A 17835-nucleotide genomic window follows, 5' to 3' on the forward strand; every position below is an offset into this window, starting at 1 on the left:
AAATGTTTGATGAATAGTGATCATAAACTATTTCTTTTATTAAATTGTTAAAATAGTACCTAAACAGAACCTTATTTGGTAGAGAAATAACAACATAAACATGAACACAATTATCAACTAACACAGTGTAGAATATTAGTAGTTCTGTATTGTTCTATGGCTATATAACTCAAAGACTTTAAGACTGACTGAAGATAGGATAAGAATCATTAGATAGTCTTTTTTGGATGGATGGATGGATGGATGGATGGATGGATGGATGGATGGACTGACAGATGGATGTAACAGAAATCAGTAATATATTTTAACAAAGAAATTGAAATATTTCCCTTTGAAGAGAGATCCACGTAACATTCCTATTACCAAGGCCTATGCTCAGAAGGAAACAGGGTGTATCACTTGTCCAGTGAATCTGAATCCAAAATTGCCTTCAGCTTGTCTCTTATGTAGAGTGAAAGTAGCATGATTTAGAGGCTACAGACTGATTTGACAATTGTTGAGTACAACATTTAAACTTGGACCCATCTTTTGTAGAACTCAGGGGCTCACATATGCTAAATTCGGGGGTTCACGCAATTCTCTGAGCTATATGCACACCTGCAGCTATCCTTGGATCTCAAGACAGCAGGGCTTCAGGTTCTCTTGGCCTCTTATGTCCAAAAAATTTACCCAGGCATGTTTCACTGTCTTTAAGGGATATGGCTACTGCCATCAGTTGGTGAATGATTGTCTTCTCCTTGAGATGGAGACTTCATGACAAATATTCTCTTCCTTGGATGTATAAGACAGGGACCCAGTCAAGGAAGAGATAAGAGAAAAACCAAAATGCCAGGCAGGCAGGTGATTGTTTGGGGTCTCATACTATAGGTATTTTGGATTTCCAGAGAGAAATAAGTCTTTCAAGCTCAGGGCAGTTGCAAGTCACAGCCCTAAGGCCTGACTGGTTTTGTCAATCTGGCAGTTCAGTGTCAGTGCAAAGGCCATCCCCAGCACCTGAGAAAAGAATTGAGAAAATGTGAGGTCTTCATAATAGAAAACATTTCTCCCACAGATCCTGGGCTTGGTAACACAGAAAAGCAAGATTTCCATCACACTGTGACCACTTTCCAGCTTCATTCCCCTCTAAGGAATCTCTCTCTTTAAGATTAAGAATAGCATTGGAGAGAAAATGAGGACAATTATAGTATGATGGAAAAGTAGAAGGTCTTGGAGACATTTTTATCTTCTTAGGAAGGCATAGAATCTTAGCTGTATAGTCAAGTTGTCTTTAATAAACAGTATAAGAACAATAAGTCAGTTCTGCCAAAGCCTTAGGGTTCCTTTGCTTCCAAGCAGAGAAAAGGTTATTTAACTCTTTGTTCTTGACTAAGTCTTAAATAATGTATAATATGTCCAATACTTGGGTAGAAAATAATGTTATGAATATACACAACAAACAGCACAAATTTTCCCTTTTACTTGTCAAACCAAGTACAAGCACAAAGACCAATAATTATAATTTCAATCATTACTTCCTTATTGACATAAAAGGTCAATTTTTCAAGTGAGCTATTTTATCATAATCTTTTCCAGAGCAGCTAAGTGAGCAACTAATGTGAAATTCTGCTTAGCACTCTTAATTTGACTTTGACTCATTCATATATATCAGGGATACATTTATTTTTGATATGTTTTCTTATAACAAATTTTCTGCATGTTTTAAGTTGAACTGATAATATAATCATTTGTTCCTTGGCTAAAGGAATCATGACATTTACTGCCTCATTCTACTTCCCCAGCACTGTTCTAAGACTGCATGTCTTAACTCACTTAATCCTTACAGGGCTTCTGGGGTTAATCTCTTACCTGTATCACGCATACACAGATGGTAATGATTCCAATATACAAGAAATTGGAGTGAAACCACGATTTTGCTTTATTATAGCAACCCTAGGGGAGAAATTACAGGCATGAATGATATCATTCAACATGTCAACCTTATCAGGGAGGTTATCTGGGATGGTAATTTGTATTTATTTAATACAGAAACTGATATCAGATGTTACATTTTTACTTTCCTTGAATGTTTAAAGAGAGAAGCATAATGTAGAGAACACTAAGTCAGAATCAAATAACAGGAAAATTGCCAACAAAATTACCTGAACATCTGCACCTGGTGGGCAGGAAGATGGTGGACCACTGGTCCAATCACTTGAGCTGTTTACACCACAACACTGCAACTAAAAGACAAGACCCAACTATGATATTACAAAATCAACAGGTAAACAAAACAAACAAAACACCCACCAAAATTTATACAATAGGTATGCCTGTCATTCAAATCTGACTCTAGAGAAGAAAATTCAGAATTGGTCTACTGCCAGACTCTTTGGAACTAAATGTTCACAAGACTATTATACCATTTTACTCACAGAAGACCTCTACAAAATACAAAGGGCATGTATGGTTTATATTTTTACCTATCAAGTACTTTCTGCCTTATAGCACAGTACTAAGGCTAACCATATTTATTCTTGAGATTATTGAAATCAGGATATTTAGATACCTGCTTTGATGAGAAAACAGGAATGGTGGTTTTACATATAGGAGAAAGTTATGATCCAGCTATACCACTCTTGGACATACAACCAAAGGACTCTATCCTACTAAAGACTGTTGCTCATCCATTTTTACTGCTATTCTACTCACAGTAGCCAGAAAATGGAAACAGCTTAAATGTCCGTCAACTGATGAATCGATATTAAAAAATGTCGTAATTTATACAATGAAATTTTATCCAGTTCTTAAGAAAAATTAAGTTAAGAAATTTTTAAGTAAATGGATGGAGATGGAAACAATCATCCTGAGTAAGATAACCTAGACTCAGAAAACAAATATTGTGTTTTCTCTTACATATGGATGCTAATTTTGACTATTTAGATTATTTGTTTAAATTGGAGTATAAATGGAAGTCCAGAAAATAGTAAAGGGGAATAAATAAAGGAGATAGATAGAATTCTATCATATAAAGGAGAAAAATTGAAGGGAAATAGTTATGTGAGTTGGAGGATAACAGGGCAGGATAAGGGATAGAATTCTAGGAGGGGCAACTAATACTAAAGAGCTTTGGGAAAAAGCCATATGGAAAATATATGTATACATTTATGGAATCTTTTATCATAGTATGTTTCAATATGTATTTATGTTTTATATATATTAACAAATTTGAATGAGGTTACCCTATAACTGAACAATAATGCTCCTACTAGACCCCAGACTAACAAATTAACCTTTGTTGGAGTTGTTGGCCATTGAGATCCCATAGACCCATAAATATTACAATCTATTGCCAATACCTCTGGTTACCTTCCAGAACTTGGTCATAAAACCCTGTTGCTGAAACCACCACATAAATAGTCATGGAACATGAAGAGATCAAGCTGGATTGATTTGGATACTTGATACCTACTGGCTAGATTTCATAGTGTTGGAAGGTTCTGTGTAGGCTACAAGAGGAGAAAAGTAGTCACAAATCTTACAGAGTTGTGAACCTAAGAGCTATATTAATGATCAGCCTAGCAAGATATTACTGCTGGGGCTATCATGAAACAGATGTTGTGGGTAAAACCAATAACTTCCTGCTTGGATTTAAGGCATGTTACATAATGGGACAAATACCTGAAACCAGTTGGAGGACAAACAATTTGTGACTAGGTAGGTTATAGGCCCTTGGGGAGAACCTACTAGTATTATTTTGCTAAATGGACATAATATCAAATCAATTTATAATGACTTATTACTATATGCCTAGATGAGTGTGCATCACTTAAGCATCATCAGGGAAGCTTCTTTCTTTAGGAGATGGTGATTAACACAGAGACCCACAACTGATCAATGTGTAGAGAATAAAAGACTATGGGTTACTCAGCCTCAAAGTGGCATCTATATTACACCATCTCCTCCCAAGGTCAAGGGGTCTGTATGAAGAGTGGGCAGAAAGGTGTAAGAGCTAGAGGTGGTGGCTGACTATAAGGAAACAGCATTCCTTGGACACAACAGGGCAGTTTCACATAGGAACTCACAGTGATTGTGGCAGCATTCACAAAAACAGAACAAGAACAAAGGGTAGAATGGTCAGGAAGTCCCATCCCTAGCTGAAGAGTTACTGGCAATTGATTACTGCTGAAAGAAGGAGATCCAGTTTTTAAGTGCATAACCACTGGCAGGTGACCTATGGGATGACCTCACCCAAAAGTATATAGGTATCACTAACTGAGCTCAGTGTGTTTATAAATAAAATAAGGAAACAAAGTGAGTAGGGAAGTGGGAGCCATTCTGAAAAAGTTTAGGGGTGAATATGATCAGAATATATTGTATGAAATTCTCAATCAATAAAAAATATTATTTTAAAAGAAGAAAGAGAAGAGGAGAGTGAGACTTCATCAAACTTCTAGATTCACAGTATCTCTAGGAAACAGATTTCCTGCCATCAAAATACCTCTGGGAATAAACCAGTCAGATACAGAAAATGGTGAAAGCTATAGGACAAATAACCTAATTTTCTCCACATACATATAATATAAAGAAGTGGGATGCTGTTATAGAGTAAAAGAAATTTTGAAATATTTCATCCAAATGTAACATTTGGCTCTTCTTAGGTCTTGATTTGTTCAAATCAGTTGAAATTTTTTGAGAAAATTAGAATAATTGGAATATAGACTGTTAGTTATATTTGATGATTTATTTATTTATTTGAGCGTGTGTGTGTGTGTGTGTGTGTGTGTGTGTGTGTGTGTGTGTGTATGACTGCATGTTCACTATATGCATGCAGGTACATGTGGAAGCAGGAAAGGGTTTCAGATCCTTTGGAATTGGAGTTCCAGGATTTGTGAACCACCAGGTAGGTGCTAATAACAAAACCCAGATCCCACCAGGTAGTGGTGGCACACGCCTTTAGTCCAGCACTCGGGAGGCAGAGCCAGGCAGATCTCTGTGAGTTCCAAGCCAACCTGGTCTACAGAGCGAGATCCAGGACAGGTACCAAAACTACACAGAGAAACCCTGTCTTGAAAAAAAAACAAAAACAAACAACCCCCCCAAAAAAAACCCCAGATCCCCTAGCAAAGCAATAAGTGCTCTTAACCACTGAACCAGACTCTTTAGTGATATTTAATAGGTGAGATATTTATTTGCTTTAGAATATTCCAGCCAATTGTCTAGGGGATTGAATGAGGTGTCAGTGACAAAATCTATATGAAGCTGGTGACATGTATCAAAAGATTTATTTAGTTTTGTTTTTCCTTTGTTATGTGTCTGGACATTAAAAGGGACTTCTGACTTGAAACAAATGAGGAATGTGAAATCTAAAGAGGTTGTAATTTCTCCGAGTCCTCCCATTCTTGTTTTCATGTTGTAATTTCCTATGTTATTTTTGTCTATTCCATATTAATCCATCATGAGTGGTTATAGTACCCTTTGGACGTGTTATGACTGTGCAAGGCTCTCTAGTCCATATTTGTCTCCTAACACTCTAAGGAAAGAGTGCAAAGTTGACATAAGTTCATGTGGAGGGAGAAGCTGGATCAATGTGACACTAGAGGACTGGGTAAAAAAAAAAACGTAATCGTTTTGGTGACTTGGGAATTTCAAAGGTTTCTTTTATTCTACTGCTATTTTAATAACATTTGGCAAAATATATAAACTAATCCAATATGGTTTATTTGGGTTTTCTTTTCATCCTGTTAGGGCTAAGGCAATGACCTTATGTGAGTTGGTAAAGAATGAAATAGAATGTAGAAAAATTTGTACCAGTTGGATTAATCCCTATACTCCACTGCCTGTGAGAGGACAGATGCTCCTTTGGACTTTAGAACTAAAGATCTTTGAGTCTGAAACCTTTAGGAAAGAGACACCAGTTTCTGGGGACCAATGCTGCGAATTCAGTCTGATACATCTGAGAATGATTCTTTATATACTTACATGTGACTGGATGAAGTCCCATGCTGCCATGGTGTTGTTGTCTGAGTGATAATGTTGAATGCTGTCATTCAGGCCCTCAGCCACATACTTGTTCAGCTGAGGTAAATCACAGTCCACCAGGGAAGACATAGTCAAAACAAGATGCATTCAAGAAATAAGAGACTTCTAGTGGAGCAAATATATCCCCCCACCTAAGGAGTCAGAACTAGGGAAGTGAGATGAGGGAGGTTATGTGGGAAAACAAGCTGAAGATTTATATGGTTTTGAAGGAAGATGTTCATAATGACTTTTATACTTCCAAAACTATAGTTACAAAGGAAGGTACAACCAAAGCCAAAGTCAAACATTAATGAGAAGACTGCCAGCTCCATAGACAGAGGTAGGCAGGAGGAAGACAAGCTTGCTTCATTTTCCCTCCAGTTATCTTTTATGGTATCATTCAAATAAAATCTTCATGACATTTTTTTTCTCTTCTCAACTGCAATTAATCTCTCATCCTCCTACTTTATTTGTGTGACTTACTACTAATTTTGCTTTACTAACTTCTCTGCAGTGTATTCCCCATCTCAGCAATAAGAGAGCAAGCTATGTTCTTCATAACTTACCTTTTGTTCATACACAAAGAGCAGGATGGCTAAGGTCACCTCAGCAAGGAGAATAATCATCAGCAGAACAAAGAACTGTGACAAACCAGAGACATTATCAGAATATTGATTCTAGTTTCTGATTTACCTCTCTCTGCCTTAAGAACAAACAGGTCTACACATGTGTGCATACGTATGCGCGCGCACACACACACACACACACACACACACACACACACACACACACACAATCATGCATGGAAACTGTTCCTGCCTCTTTGGGGCTTCCTAAGACCTCTCTTGTTTTATGAATAGTATGTGTTCCTTTCTTACAGCTGGACTCTAGAAAGCATATTAACTACCCTCTAACTTTGTTCTAACATTGTTGAATCAGTTTTTTAGCAGCAGCCTAGTGAAACAGCTGCTCAAAAAGCCAAGCAATTCAAGTGTGAGTTTGGGTCCTGGTCCCATATATCAGATCAAGTCTAGTTCAAGAAAGAGGGTAGATGATGGTGAAGCTTGAGAGGACATATATACAGAGGAAAATGGAGCCTAATGATAGTTATAAGTCAGTTTTATCTCCAAATTTAGAATTTTAATCCCTGCATGACATTTATACAAAAATAAAACTTACACAGTTTCATTGTTCTTCACCTTAAAAAAAACTTAAACACCAATTTTGATTGCTTAAATCATTTGTCCTGTCTCTGATATTTCCTATCATTTTCTATCTGCCTGAGAACTGCTTGATAACACTTATTTATTATTATTATTATTGTTGTTATTATTATTATTATTATTATTATTATTATTATTAATCTTGGCTCTAGTTTAAATGTTGATCTGCAAGAGAAGATTGATCACATGACTTAAGGGATGACTGAGATGGTAACACATAAGAATGGAAGCATTGTTTTATGATTTTTTTTTTGAGACAGGGTTTCTCTGTGTAGTTTTGATACCTGTCCTGGATCTCGCTTTATAGCCCAGGCTAGCCTCAAACTCATGGAGATCTGCCTGGCTCTGTCGTTCCCGAGTGCTGGGATTAAAGGCATGCACTACCACTGCCTGGCTTAAGAATGAAAGCATTGTTATATCAATTTCTGTCCTTAATATACTAGGAAAATTGTATCTCTTCTTCTCCAGTTTTATTAGGCAAAGTCTAAGCCTGACAGTACTCCTCAGGCTGCTTATTTGACAGGGAACTGCTGAAAATCTCTTCCATTTCTAGTAGTCAAAGACTTCAGGAAAGGTCTACTATGAAGGCTGCTTTGTGCATGAATTAAGGAAGAATTCTACATCATTGGGGAGGGTTGCTATGTTCAGAAGAACCTACTGATTATTTTTTCATCAGTTAATTACTATGTCTCAGATCTTGAAGCATGTTCTTATATAAGGATGTAGGCATAAAGTTGATAACTAATTTCAAGCAGACATTGAGGAAAAGTATTATGCTGTGGGACATGACAAGGGCTGTTACTGACAGTTTAAAATGGATACCACAGATAACAGTCATGTCTTCTTCTACATATCCTTGGGATCCCAGTGAGAAACAAACTAATATTGGTGTATAAAATCTTGGCTGATAAGAGATGCTATGATGGTTAGCTTTAATTATCAACTTGACAACCTAGAATAAACTGGCAATTCCTCAATAAACTTTCAGCAGAATCTGAAATTGTAACAGCTATATATGTGGTACTAGTGGTCATGGAGAGCAACTGAGTATTGGAACTCTGTGGCAGGGTCAGATCATCTGCAGAGAGGCCACTAGTGAATGTACATATAAAATTGAGAAGCAATGGACTGTGTTGGTTAGTTTTTATTGTAAATTTGACACAACCTAGAATCAACTGGGAAAATAACTTTAATTGAGGTTAATATATATATATATATATATATTACATCAGATTGGCCTGTGGAGATGTCTGTCAGGGGTTGTGTTTGTGTTGGCTGTATGGGAGGTCCAACTTACTGTGGATGTACTATTCCAAAGACTGTCATCTGGCTAATGAAAGAATGAAGAAAAACAGTAAGCAAGTAAGAAAACTTCTTGTGCTTATTCCCTCTCTGCTCTTTTTTTTTTTCCAAGACAGGGTTTCTTTGTGTAGCCCTGGCTGTCCTGGAACTTATTCGGTAAACCAGGTAGGCCTCAAACTCAGAGATCCCTGTGCCTCTGCCTCTTGAGAGCTAGGACTAAAGGCGAGTGCCACCATTGCCTTCTTATCCCTCTCTGCTCTTTAATTGTATATGTCATCCAAAAGTAATCTAACATGAAATGTATCACCCTGGACTTGAGACATCGTCTAGCCCAGCTCAGACTATCACAGCTGCTACAAGGACTCACCGACATAAGCAGGCACTTGTTTTCCTTGATTGAGCCCATGCAGCCCAAGAAGGCAACTACCATGATAATGGAGCCCACAATGACGAGAACATTGCCCAGTGTCAGGAAGGGAAGGTTACGGAAGAGCACTCCATAGGTGTTTTGGACAAGGAGGTAGATACCAAAGCCCAAAATGCAACAGCCACAGACCTAAAAGGAAGAATTCCATAGCATTCTAAGGTGAACACAGTTCTTAAGTATCTCCTAATTTATATTCTCACATCTTGGAGATCAGAATCATGTTTTTGTTGACACACTTGAGATTCACCTCTTCACTCAGTTTCCAAACTACCACACAGAAAGGAAATACCAGCTTCTGCATATGGAGTCACACTTATATCTCTTATTACACATATCCAGGTACCAAGGAAATGTCATTCTTATGAAGGACCTAATACCTCCACTATATAGTCTAACTTTATACTTCAGATGTTCTATCTCTTGTCTGCTCAGTTGTCGACTCATGGACTTTTCTTAAGAGAGTATGACCACATAGAGATGATGCTCTGTTTGAGGAAGGTTGTCTTGATAGGCAGACTACTAGAGAAGTCACATTTATAGGAATAGTCTCATAAACATATTAGATATGAAATGCAGATGCTGAATTCAATATAGTGAGAGCTCACTGGACATCACTTTTTTCATGTTAAATTACCAAACATGGACATATGTGTCTGCAACTTTATGTTTTTATTAATGCATAGTATACAAAATATTTTATTGTTATATTTCTACATATCAGGCATACAATGTAGTCTGATAATATTCACTGCTCTATTACTATTTATTATATGTTTTTTCTTTTGCATTTTCCTCCTTCCCACTAGTCCCCTTTTAGTTAAATGTATTTCTTTTTTTTCTTAGCTTCAACATATGAAAGAGAAAATGCAGCCCTTTTCAATGTGGTACTGACTTACTTCACCCAAAGTAACCTCAAATTCCATCTACTTTTACTGCATAACTTCATCCTTCTCTGTGGTTAAGTCAAGCTCTATTGTGTAGATACACCACATATCCTTTATCCTCTGTTGATGGACGTCTAGTCTGCATCAACAATTTAGCTATTGTGAATGATCCTGCGAACAGCATAGATGTTCAAGTATCTTTGTAGAAAGGTGATTATGATTCTTTTGTTGACAAAATGAGGATTAACATGTCTAGATTATATGGAAGTCCAAAACTTGAAGAAAAAAGAGAACAAAAAAACAAATACAGTCAAAAAATGAACAATGGAAATAAGCAGACAGTTTTTATAAAAAAAAAAATCAAGTGCCAATAAATAAGTATATTTAAAAGGTGTTCAACATCTTTAGCTATCAAATCTTATATGGAGATTCATTTCATCACATCAGAATGACTGTCAAAAAGAAAACTATCAACAACAAATGTTGACCAGGATGACAGAAAAAAGAAGCCTAGATACTATAGAAATCATCACGAAGGTTCTTTTTAAAAATTAAAAAAAAATAGAACTTCTGTATGATTTCTCTGTCTGTCAATATTCTTCCATGGGGTCAGGGATGAGGAGAGTATAAATTTAAAAATTTAAAAACTGTAGTCCATTTTTCACTTATAAATGCTAGCTATTTGCAATGCTACCTTAGAGCTCACAGAGAGAATTGGCACCTCCATTATTAATTGCACTGATACCTTTTAATTTTGTAGGCTTATAGTATGACAAAATGGCAGGAGGTGAGGAAATTATTACCTCTTTGTTCCTACATGAAATGTTCTGAACAGTACCAAGTTGTGCACAGTTCATATTCTATATTCTATTCTTTGGTTGAGAAGAAAGTACAGGTTAGCTGGGATGAAGGGATGTTATTTGAGGTATGTTCAAAGGAGATACTTACCCAAAAGAGCAAGTTAAAGATAAATAGGACATATTTCAGCAATTTCAGGCTGCTCATGCCCATGCTGGGATAGATGACCTAAAAAGCACAAGGAATAAGGAAGGAATTCTTAAGAGGATTTGGCAATATAAGTAGCACAACAGACTCCAAAATGCAAGTGTTTAGGGTTCAAGGTTTATCATCAGTATCTTGTGTTTAAACTATTTATGTCTCTGGAAAATTTTCCCAGATCTCTGCTTTCATACTTTGAAAATTGAAGCCCAGGTTGAAAAACCATCATCTTGAACACTGAATGTTACTCCAATTCAGTAAGCAATGTTTGGTGTTGCAGTAAGCCCATGACCCAACCATAGAGCTCTTCTAACAAGAAGATGAGCCACAGTGACACAGACAAAGCCGGTGCTTTTGGGCCTGTGTGACATTAGTGACTAATGTCTGGCTACTCAACAAACAGCCTTTGAGACCAAGACTTTGAGATCAACTTGCAGGACAGAAAGCCAGTGACTTGATCAGCCAGTTCCTTAACTGTCTTAAGATTCATTACTAACTAAATTTGTTGTTGTTGTTTATTTTTGTAACCATGTTTTAATCACAACATCTCCCCCTTCCCTTTCATTCCTCCAAACGCTCCTATATACCCCTCCCCACTCTCCTTCAAATCCGTGGCTTCCTTTTTCATAGTTGTTATTGAATGGTCTATAAACCTCTCCAGATAAAAGTGGAAGGTGATATACATATGCCTCATTTGTCCTTTTATGCACAATTATCTTTGATATTTCTCTTCTATATGGCCATGGCTAAGTATTAGACATTTTCCAATAGATGTTGATCTTATAGCAGAAATGAAACACACAAATATATAATGAGGAAGTTAAAAGAGACCACAATATGAGACAATCTTTTAAATGAGGCTATCATTTCTTTTTTAGCAAAGATACTGCTGTGTGAATTATATGATGTATTACATAGTATATGCATCTTTGTGTGGGTAAGCACCAGAGAGGTACATAAGGTGTCCAGATCTATCACTCTCTGATTCATTCACTTAGATAGGATGATACACACAGAGAGCATGAAAAGAAAGAGAAACAGATGAGGGAGGGAGTGAGAGAGAGAGAGACAAACAGACAGACAGACGGAGAAACAGACAGAGACAGAGAGAGAATTATGTCTAGACAATGCCTATCTAAATAAACTTGTGTAATCTCTCATTTCAAGACATGAATATGATGGCAAATGCCTATAATCCCAGTGCTGGGGAGGCTTAGGCTTAGACTGTTAAGCTAAAACTGCAATGGCTGAGATACAAATATACTGGGATGTATTCATGGCAGCTAGTAAATAAGGAAAAATTGGTGAACTTTAAGGTAGTAAGAAAAATACCAAAAAAGGACATACAAACAAATATTTAAATGAATAGAGCATCTCTAAATGAAATAATGTTGAGTATCATAATTGATATGTAATGGGAGTCCCCAAATGAAGAGAGAAAAAACACTTGAAGAATTAATACCTGTAAGAAATTCTGAACAAGATTAAAATAATTTGCTCACATGACAAAGAGAATCAATGAAATTCAAAAATAAGAAATTTATACTTTACAGTAAAACTATAATAAATTACCCAATCAATAATAGAAACAAAATCTTAAAATAGCCAAAGGAAACAAAACATGTTAGGCACAAAATAGCTAATATAAGGATAAGAATGGTCGTATCAGAAAACAGTCAATCCAGGAGAGACTGAAGTTACATGTTTAAAATAATAAAATACACCAGAAAATGACCTCCGGATCTTAAAATCAATAAAAAATATATTTGGAAGATCTAAGAAAAAAACAAAGAATATAATATACATATGAGATTTGTTCATGATATTCATAAGATGGAACTATAACATGTACAAAAACTAAGGGAATTTCTCCTCAGCAGATTCCATACTACAAAAAGCATTCATTCTCCTTAGAGCACCAGCAAGAACAAGACTACTGCATAGAGGAGTAGACCATGTTTTCTTGTTGGTTGTTGTGATTTGGATCTTAAATGGCTGCTAAAAACCCATGTGCTAAATGAAAATCTGGTTCCCAGCTGACAGTGCTATCTACCAAAAGGTGATAGATTCCTGTGCTATCTAAAGGTGATAGGTTCTTCAGAGGTGCAGCCTGTGACAGTGCTATCAAAAGGTGGTAGATTCTTGCACTATCTAAAGGTCATAAAGTTCTTCAGAGGTGCAGCCTGTTTGAAAGACTCCGGCCACTGGGGGCATACCATTGCAGGGTGTATCCTTCTCTATCTCTCCTCTCTCCCTCTGTTGCTCCTCTTTCTCCATCTCCCTCTTTCTTTCTCAACCATATGAGAAAAAAGACTTTTGCTCTGCTCTGTGCTCTTACCACCATGTTTGAGCCTCACAACACACCCAAAATAGTGATCACACATTGCATCCTTTGAAACTACGATTAAAAGTGAATTTTTCCTCTTTTAAGTTGATTTCCTAAGGATTTTTTTTATCACAATAATGAAAAGTTAACTTCACATTATTTAAATATATTAAATAAACACTGAACTGTGAACTACAGTATTTATGAGATTAAAAATAAATGTAAAAGGGAAGTTTATAATAACAATAACATTGAGTCTGGGAAGGAAATAAATGAAAATTCTTGTATTAGAAGTATAGTATTATTAACTCACAGAAACTGTGGTTGCATGAATTGGAACCCTCCATAAAATGGCATCATGAATTTAGGACAGCTCATAAGGCCCAGGAGCTATCAGCACTTGCTGAGTGCTGGGAAATAGACAGGGAGAACCAAAGTTTTTGTTTGTTTGTTTGTTTTCTGGTTGGTTTTTTGGGGTTTTTTTTTGTTTGTTTGTTTGTTTGTTTTGGAAGTATGACCACTGGCCAGTTGCCAATGATCTAATAGATGCCCCACACCAATGCACCCATGGGCAGCATTGATTGAACTAACGTTTATTAAAAAAAAAATTAGGACATGAAATTGGAAGTGAAATGTTTTGGAGGATTTGGTGGTGGTTAGAAGGACATTGCAGGTGGATATGGTCAAAGTACATTATTTACATCCACAAAAGTTCCCAGAGAATACATAGAAATAATATTTTAAATAAATAGTTATAAATTGACAGTTCAGAGGGGAAGGAGGAAGGAAAGTGAATACAGAAGGAAAAGGTAGGATGAGGAACAGAGGCGACACATGCTGTAATCCCAACATTTGCTTGCAAATCACACACAAGGACAGAGGGGGAAGGATTGTCACATGTTCCAGGCCAACCCAGAGTTCATAGTTAGAGCTTGATACAAAAAATAATTACAAGTATCTCTGGAGCAGGATAGCAGGTTTGGGGGCTTATGCCAAGGAGTTGGATTTCATTCCTGCCCTGTTTACAATAGCTAGATCTTCCTTCCCCTTCTAACCTGCCTCTTCCTACTTGCTGCTTTGTCTCAGACCCCAGCCTAAGGAATTACCCCCTGCTGACCAAAGTTTGCTCCTCCCAGGGCAGTAAGCAGACTGAAGACACACCTCTTCTACTGCTCCTGAGATGAACATCCCAGTCTCTTCCCAGCTCTACAGCTAGAATCCTGCTATGGTCTCCCTTTCATCTCTGACCCCATCCCCATCAGATCACAGTGACATTCTCCTCCAACCTCCCTTCCCTCTACTCATCCCAGTGTCCCAGCCTCCAAAACCAGAAGATATTTGCTGTGAAGACACCAACAAAGCAGACTGGGAAATTAGGCAATTCATAGCCGTTACACACTCTGGAAATGCAGAGAAGAAACAGAAACCAAAGAACAAAACACCCACCCAACAATGGCAAATCTCGAAATCAGCACCTAGACTTATAATTATTCCAAATTCAGATACCTAGATGCCACCTTAAAAACACAATCAGCAGGGTTGGGGATTTAGCTCAGTGGTAGAGTGCTTGCCTAAGAAGCCCAAGGCCCTGGGTTCAATCCTCAGCTCAAAAAAAAAAAAAATAGAAAAAAAAAACTACAATCAGCAACAGCCAGAGCAGTATGTCTCCACTAGAGTCCAGCTATATAAACACAGTAGGACCTAAATATTTCAACATAGCTAATACACAAGAGAAAGACCTAAAAACAGCTTTTATGAATATGATAAAGATCCTTAAGGAGGAAATGAATAAATCTCTTTTAAAAATCTAGGAAAACAAAACGGTGGAAGGAAATGAGTAAAACTATTTCAGACCTAAAATTGGAAACAGAATCAATAAAAATCTCAAACTGAGTTAATTCTGGAAATGAAAAATTTAGGAATTGAAACAGGAACTACAGAGGCAAGTTTCACCAACATAATGTAAGAGATGGAAGAAAGAATCTCAGGCACTGAAGATACGAAGCAAGAAATGGATACATCTGTCAAATAAAATGCTAAATCTAAAAAATCTCCTGACACAAAACATCCAAGAAATCTAGGACACCATGAAAAGACTAAACTCAAGAATAATAGGTATAGAGGAAGGAGAAGAAACTCAACTCAAAGGCCCAGAAAATGTTTTCAGCAATATCATAGAAGAAAATTTTTCTAACCTAAAGAAGGAGATGCCTATAAAGATACAGGAAGCATACAGAACACCAAATAGATTGCACCAGAAAAGAAAGTCCCCTTGCCACATAATATCAAAATACTAAACATACAGAACAAAGAAAGAATATTAAAAGCTGCAATCGAGAAAGGTCAAGTAACATATAAAGGCAGAACTCTTAGAGTTGCACTTGATTTCTCAATGGAGATTCTAAAAGCTAGAAGAGCCTGGACAGATGTGCTGCAGACTCTAAGAGTCTACAGATGCCAACCTAGACTACTATAATCAGCAAAATTTTGCATTACAACAGATGGAGAAAATTAAGTGCTCCATGATAAAGTGAAATTTAAACAATATTTATCTACAAATCCAGCCTTACAGAGAATGCTAGAAGGAAAACTCAAACCTAAGGATCTTAACAACACCCAGGAAGACACTGGAAATATGAAACATGAAAGCACAGCAAAATCAAAAGAAGGGAAGCACATTTGAGTGCACGTGCGCGCGCACACACACACACACACACACACAGAGAGACACAGGCACACACACACACACACACACACACACACACACAGACACAGACACACGCACACACGCACGCACACACACACGCACGCACACACGCACACACACACACACACACACACACACACACACACCCCTCCACCAGCACTAAGAATCAACAATTATTGGTCATTGATATCTCTCAGTACAAAGGCCGCAATTCCCCAATAAAAAGACACAGACTAATAGAATAAAACAGGATCCATCTTTCTGAGGCATTCAAGAAACGCACCTCAAGATCAAGATCAAGAGATTACCTCAGGATAAAGGGTTGGAAAAAGATAGTCTAAGCTAAGGGGCCTAAGTAGCAAGCTGGTGTAGCCATTTTAATATCTAACAAAATAGACGTCAAACCAAAACTAATCAAAAGATATAAGAAAGGACACTAAATATTCATTGAAGAAAAAGTTCACCAAGACATTTCAATTACTAACATCTATGCTCCAAACCCTAGAGCAACCATGCTTATCAAAGAAACACTACTACAGCTTAAATCACACACATATTGACCCTCATATACTGATATTGGGAGACTTCTGTATCCCATTCTCATCAAACAAAAACTAAACAGAGGAATACTGGGACCAAATACAAATCAATCTAGCAGATGTTTACAGAACATTTCAGCTAAACACAAAAGAATACAACTTCCTCTATGCACCTCATGGAACTTTCTCCAAAATTGACTACATACACAGATATAAAGCAAGTCTCAACAGATACACAAAATTAAAATAACTCCCTGAATCCTATCAGACTACTGTGAATTAAAACTGGACATCATCAACTCATGGAAACTGAACAACTCTTTAATGAGTGAAAAAAATGGGTCAAAACATAAAGAAATAAAGAAATTAAAGACTTTCAGAATTCAATGAAAATGAATACACAGCATACACAAGCTTATGGGACACAATGGAAGTGGTACTAAGCCTCTCCAAGAGGAGTAGACAAATAATTAAACTGAAGGCTGAAATCAATAAAATAGAAAAAAACCGAACAATACAAAGGGTCAATGAAACAAAGAGTTGATTCTTTGGAAAATCAAAATAATAGACAAACCCTTATCCAAACTAAGAGTCAGAGAAAGAATATCCAAATTAACAACATCAGAAACAAAAGGAGAGGCATAACAACAGACACCATGGAAATCCAGAAAATTATAAGGACCTATTTTAAAACCTGTACTCCACCAAACTGGGAAATATTTTTGTAAACAAAAGATAATTTTCTTGATAAATACAACTTACTAAAGTTAAATCAAGACCAGATGAACAATTTAAACAGACCATTAACCACTAGTGAAATAGAAGCATTCATCAAAAGTCTATCAAAAAAAAAAAAAACACACTGCCAGATAGTTTTAGCACAGAATTCTACCAGACTTTCAAAGAAGAGTTAATGCTAATACTCATCAAATTATTCCACAAGATAGAAACAAAAGGAACATTGCACAATTCATTTTATGAGGCCACAGTTACCCTGATATCCAAAACACATAAAGACTCAACAAACAAAGACTTACAGGCCAATTTCCATTATGAACATACATGCAAAAATACACAGTAAGCCTGGCAGCAATGGCACACTCCTTTAATCCCAGCACTCAGGAGACAGAGCCAGGCGGTCTACAGAGCAAGATCCAGGATAGGCACCAAAACTACACAGAGAAACCCCGTCTCAAAACACCAAAAAATAGGCAATGAAGTGTTTGCAAACTAAATCCAAGAACACATCAAAAGATCAGGCACCATGATCAAGTAGGCTTCATCCCAGAAATGCAGAGGTGCTTCAATATATGAAAATCAGTAATTGAAAATCAGTACCGTATAAACAAACTGAAAGAAAAAACACATAATCATCACATTAGACACACAAAAAGCCTTTGACAAAATCCAATACCCCTTCATAAAAGTACT

The 17835-nt window shown here is 36.8% G+C and overlaps 1 protein-coding gene across 1 annotated transcript in view; it reads right to left on the reverse strand.

The window, feature by feature from the left end:
* Positions 1 to 236: 236 nt before the first annotated feature.
* Positions 237 to 17835, reverse strand: part of Cd53 (CD53 molecule) — a 30453-nt gene continuing 12854 nt past the window's right edge. The window contains exons 2-8 of the mRNA XM_036190363.1: positions 10782 to 10859; positions 8890 to 9078; positions 6564 to 6638; positions 5959 to 6054; positions 2139 to 2219; positions 1846 to 1929; positions 237 to 993 (exon numbers count right to left, since the gene is read on the reverse strand). Of these exons, the coding sequence (XP_036046256.1) occupies positions 922 to 993; positions 1846 to 1929; positions 2139 to 2219; positions 5959 to 6054; positions 6564 to 6638; positions 8890 to 9078; positions 10782 to 10844 (660 nt within the window). The 5' untranslated portion in view covers positions 10845 to 10859 and the 3' untranslated portion in view covers positions 237 to 921. The remainder of the gene's footprint in view (positions 994 to 1845; positions 1930 to 2138; positions 2220 to 5958; positions 6055 to 6563; positions 6639 to 8889; positions 9079 to 10781; positions 10860 to 17835) is intronic.

The sequence above is a fragment of the Onychomys torridus genome, chromosome 6, assembly GCF_903995425.1.
Source record: "Onychomys torridus chromosome 6, mOncTor1.1, whole genome shotgun sequence".
Lineage (NCBI taxonomy): Eukaryota > Metazoa > Chordata > Mammalia > Rodentia > Cricetidae > Onychomys > Onychomys torridus.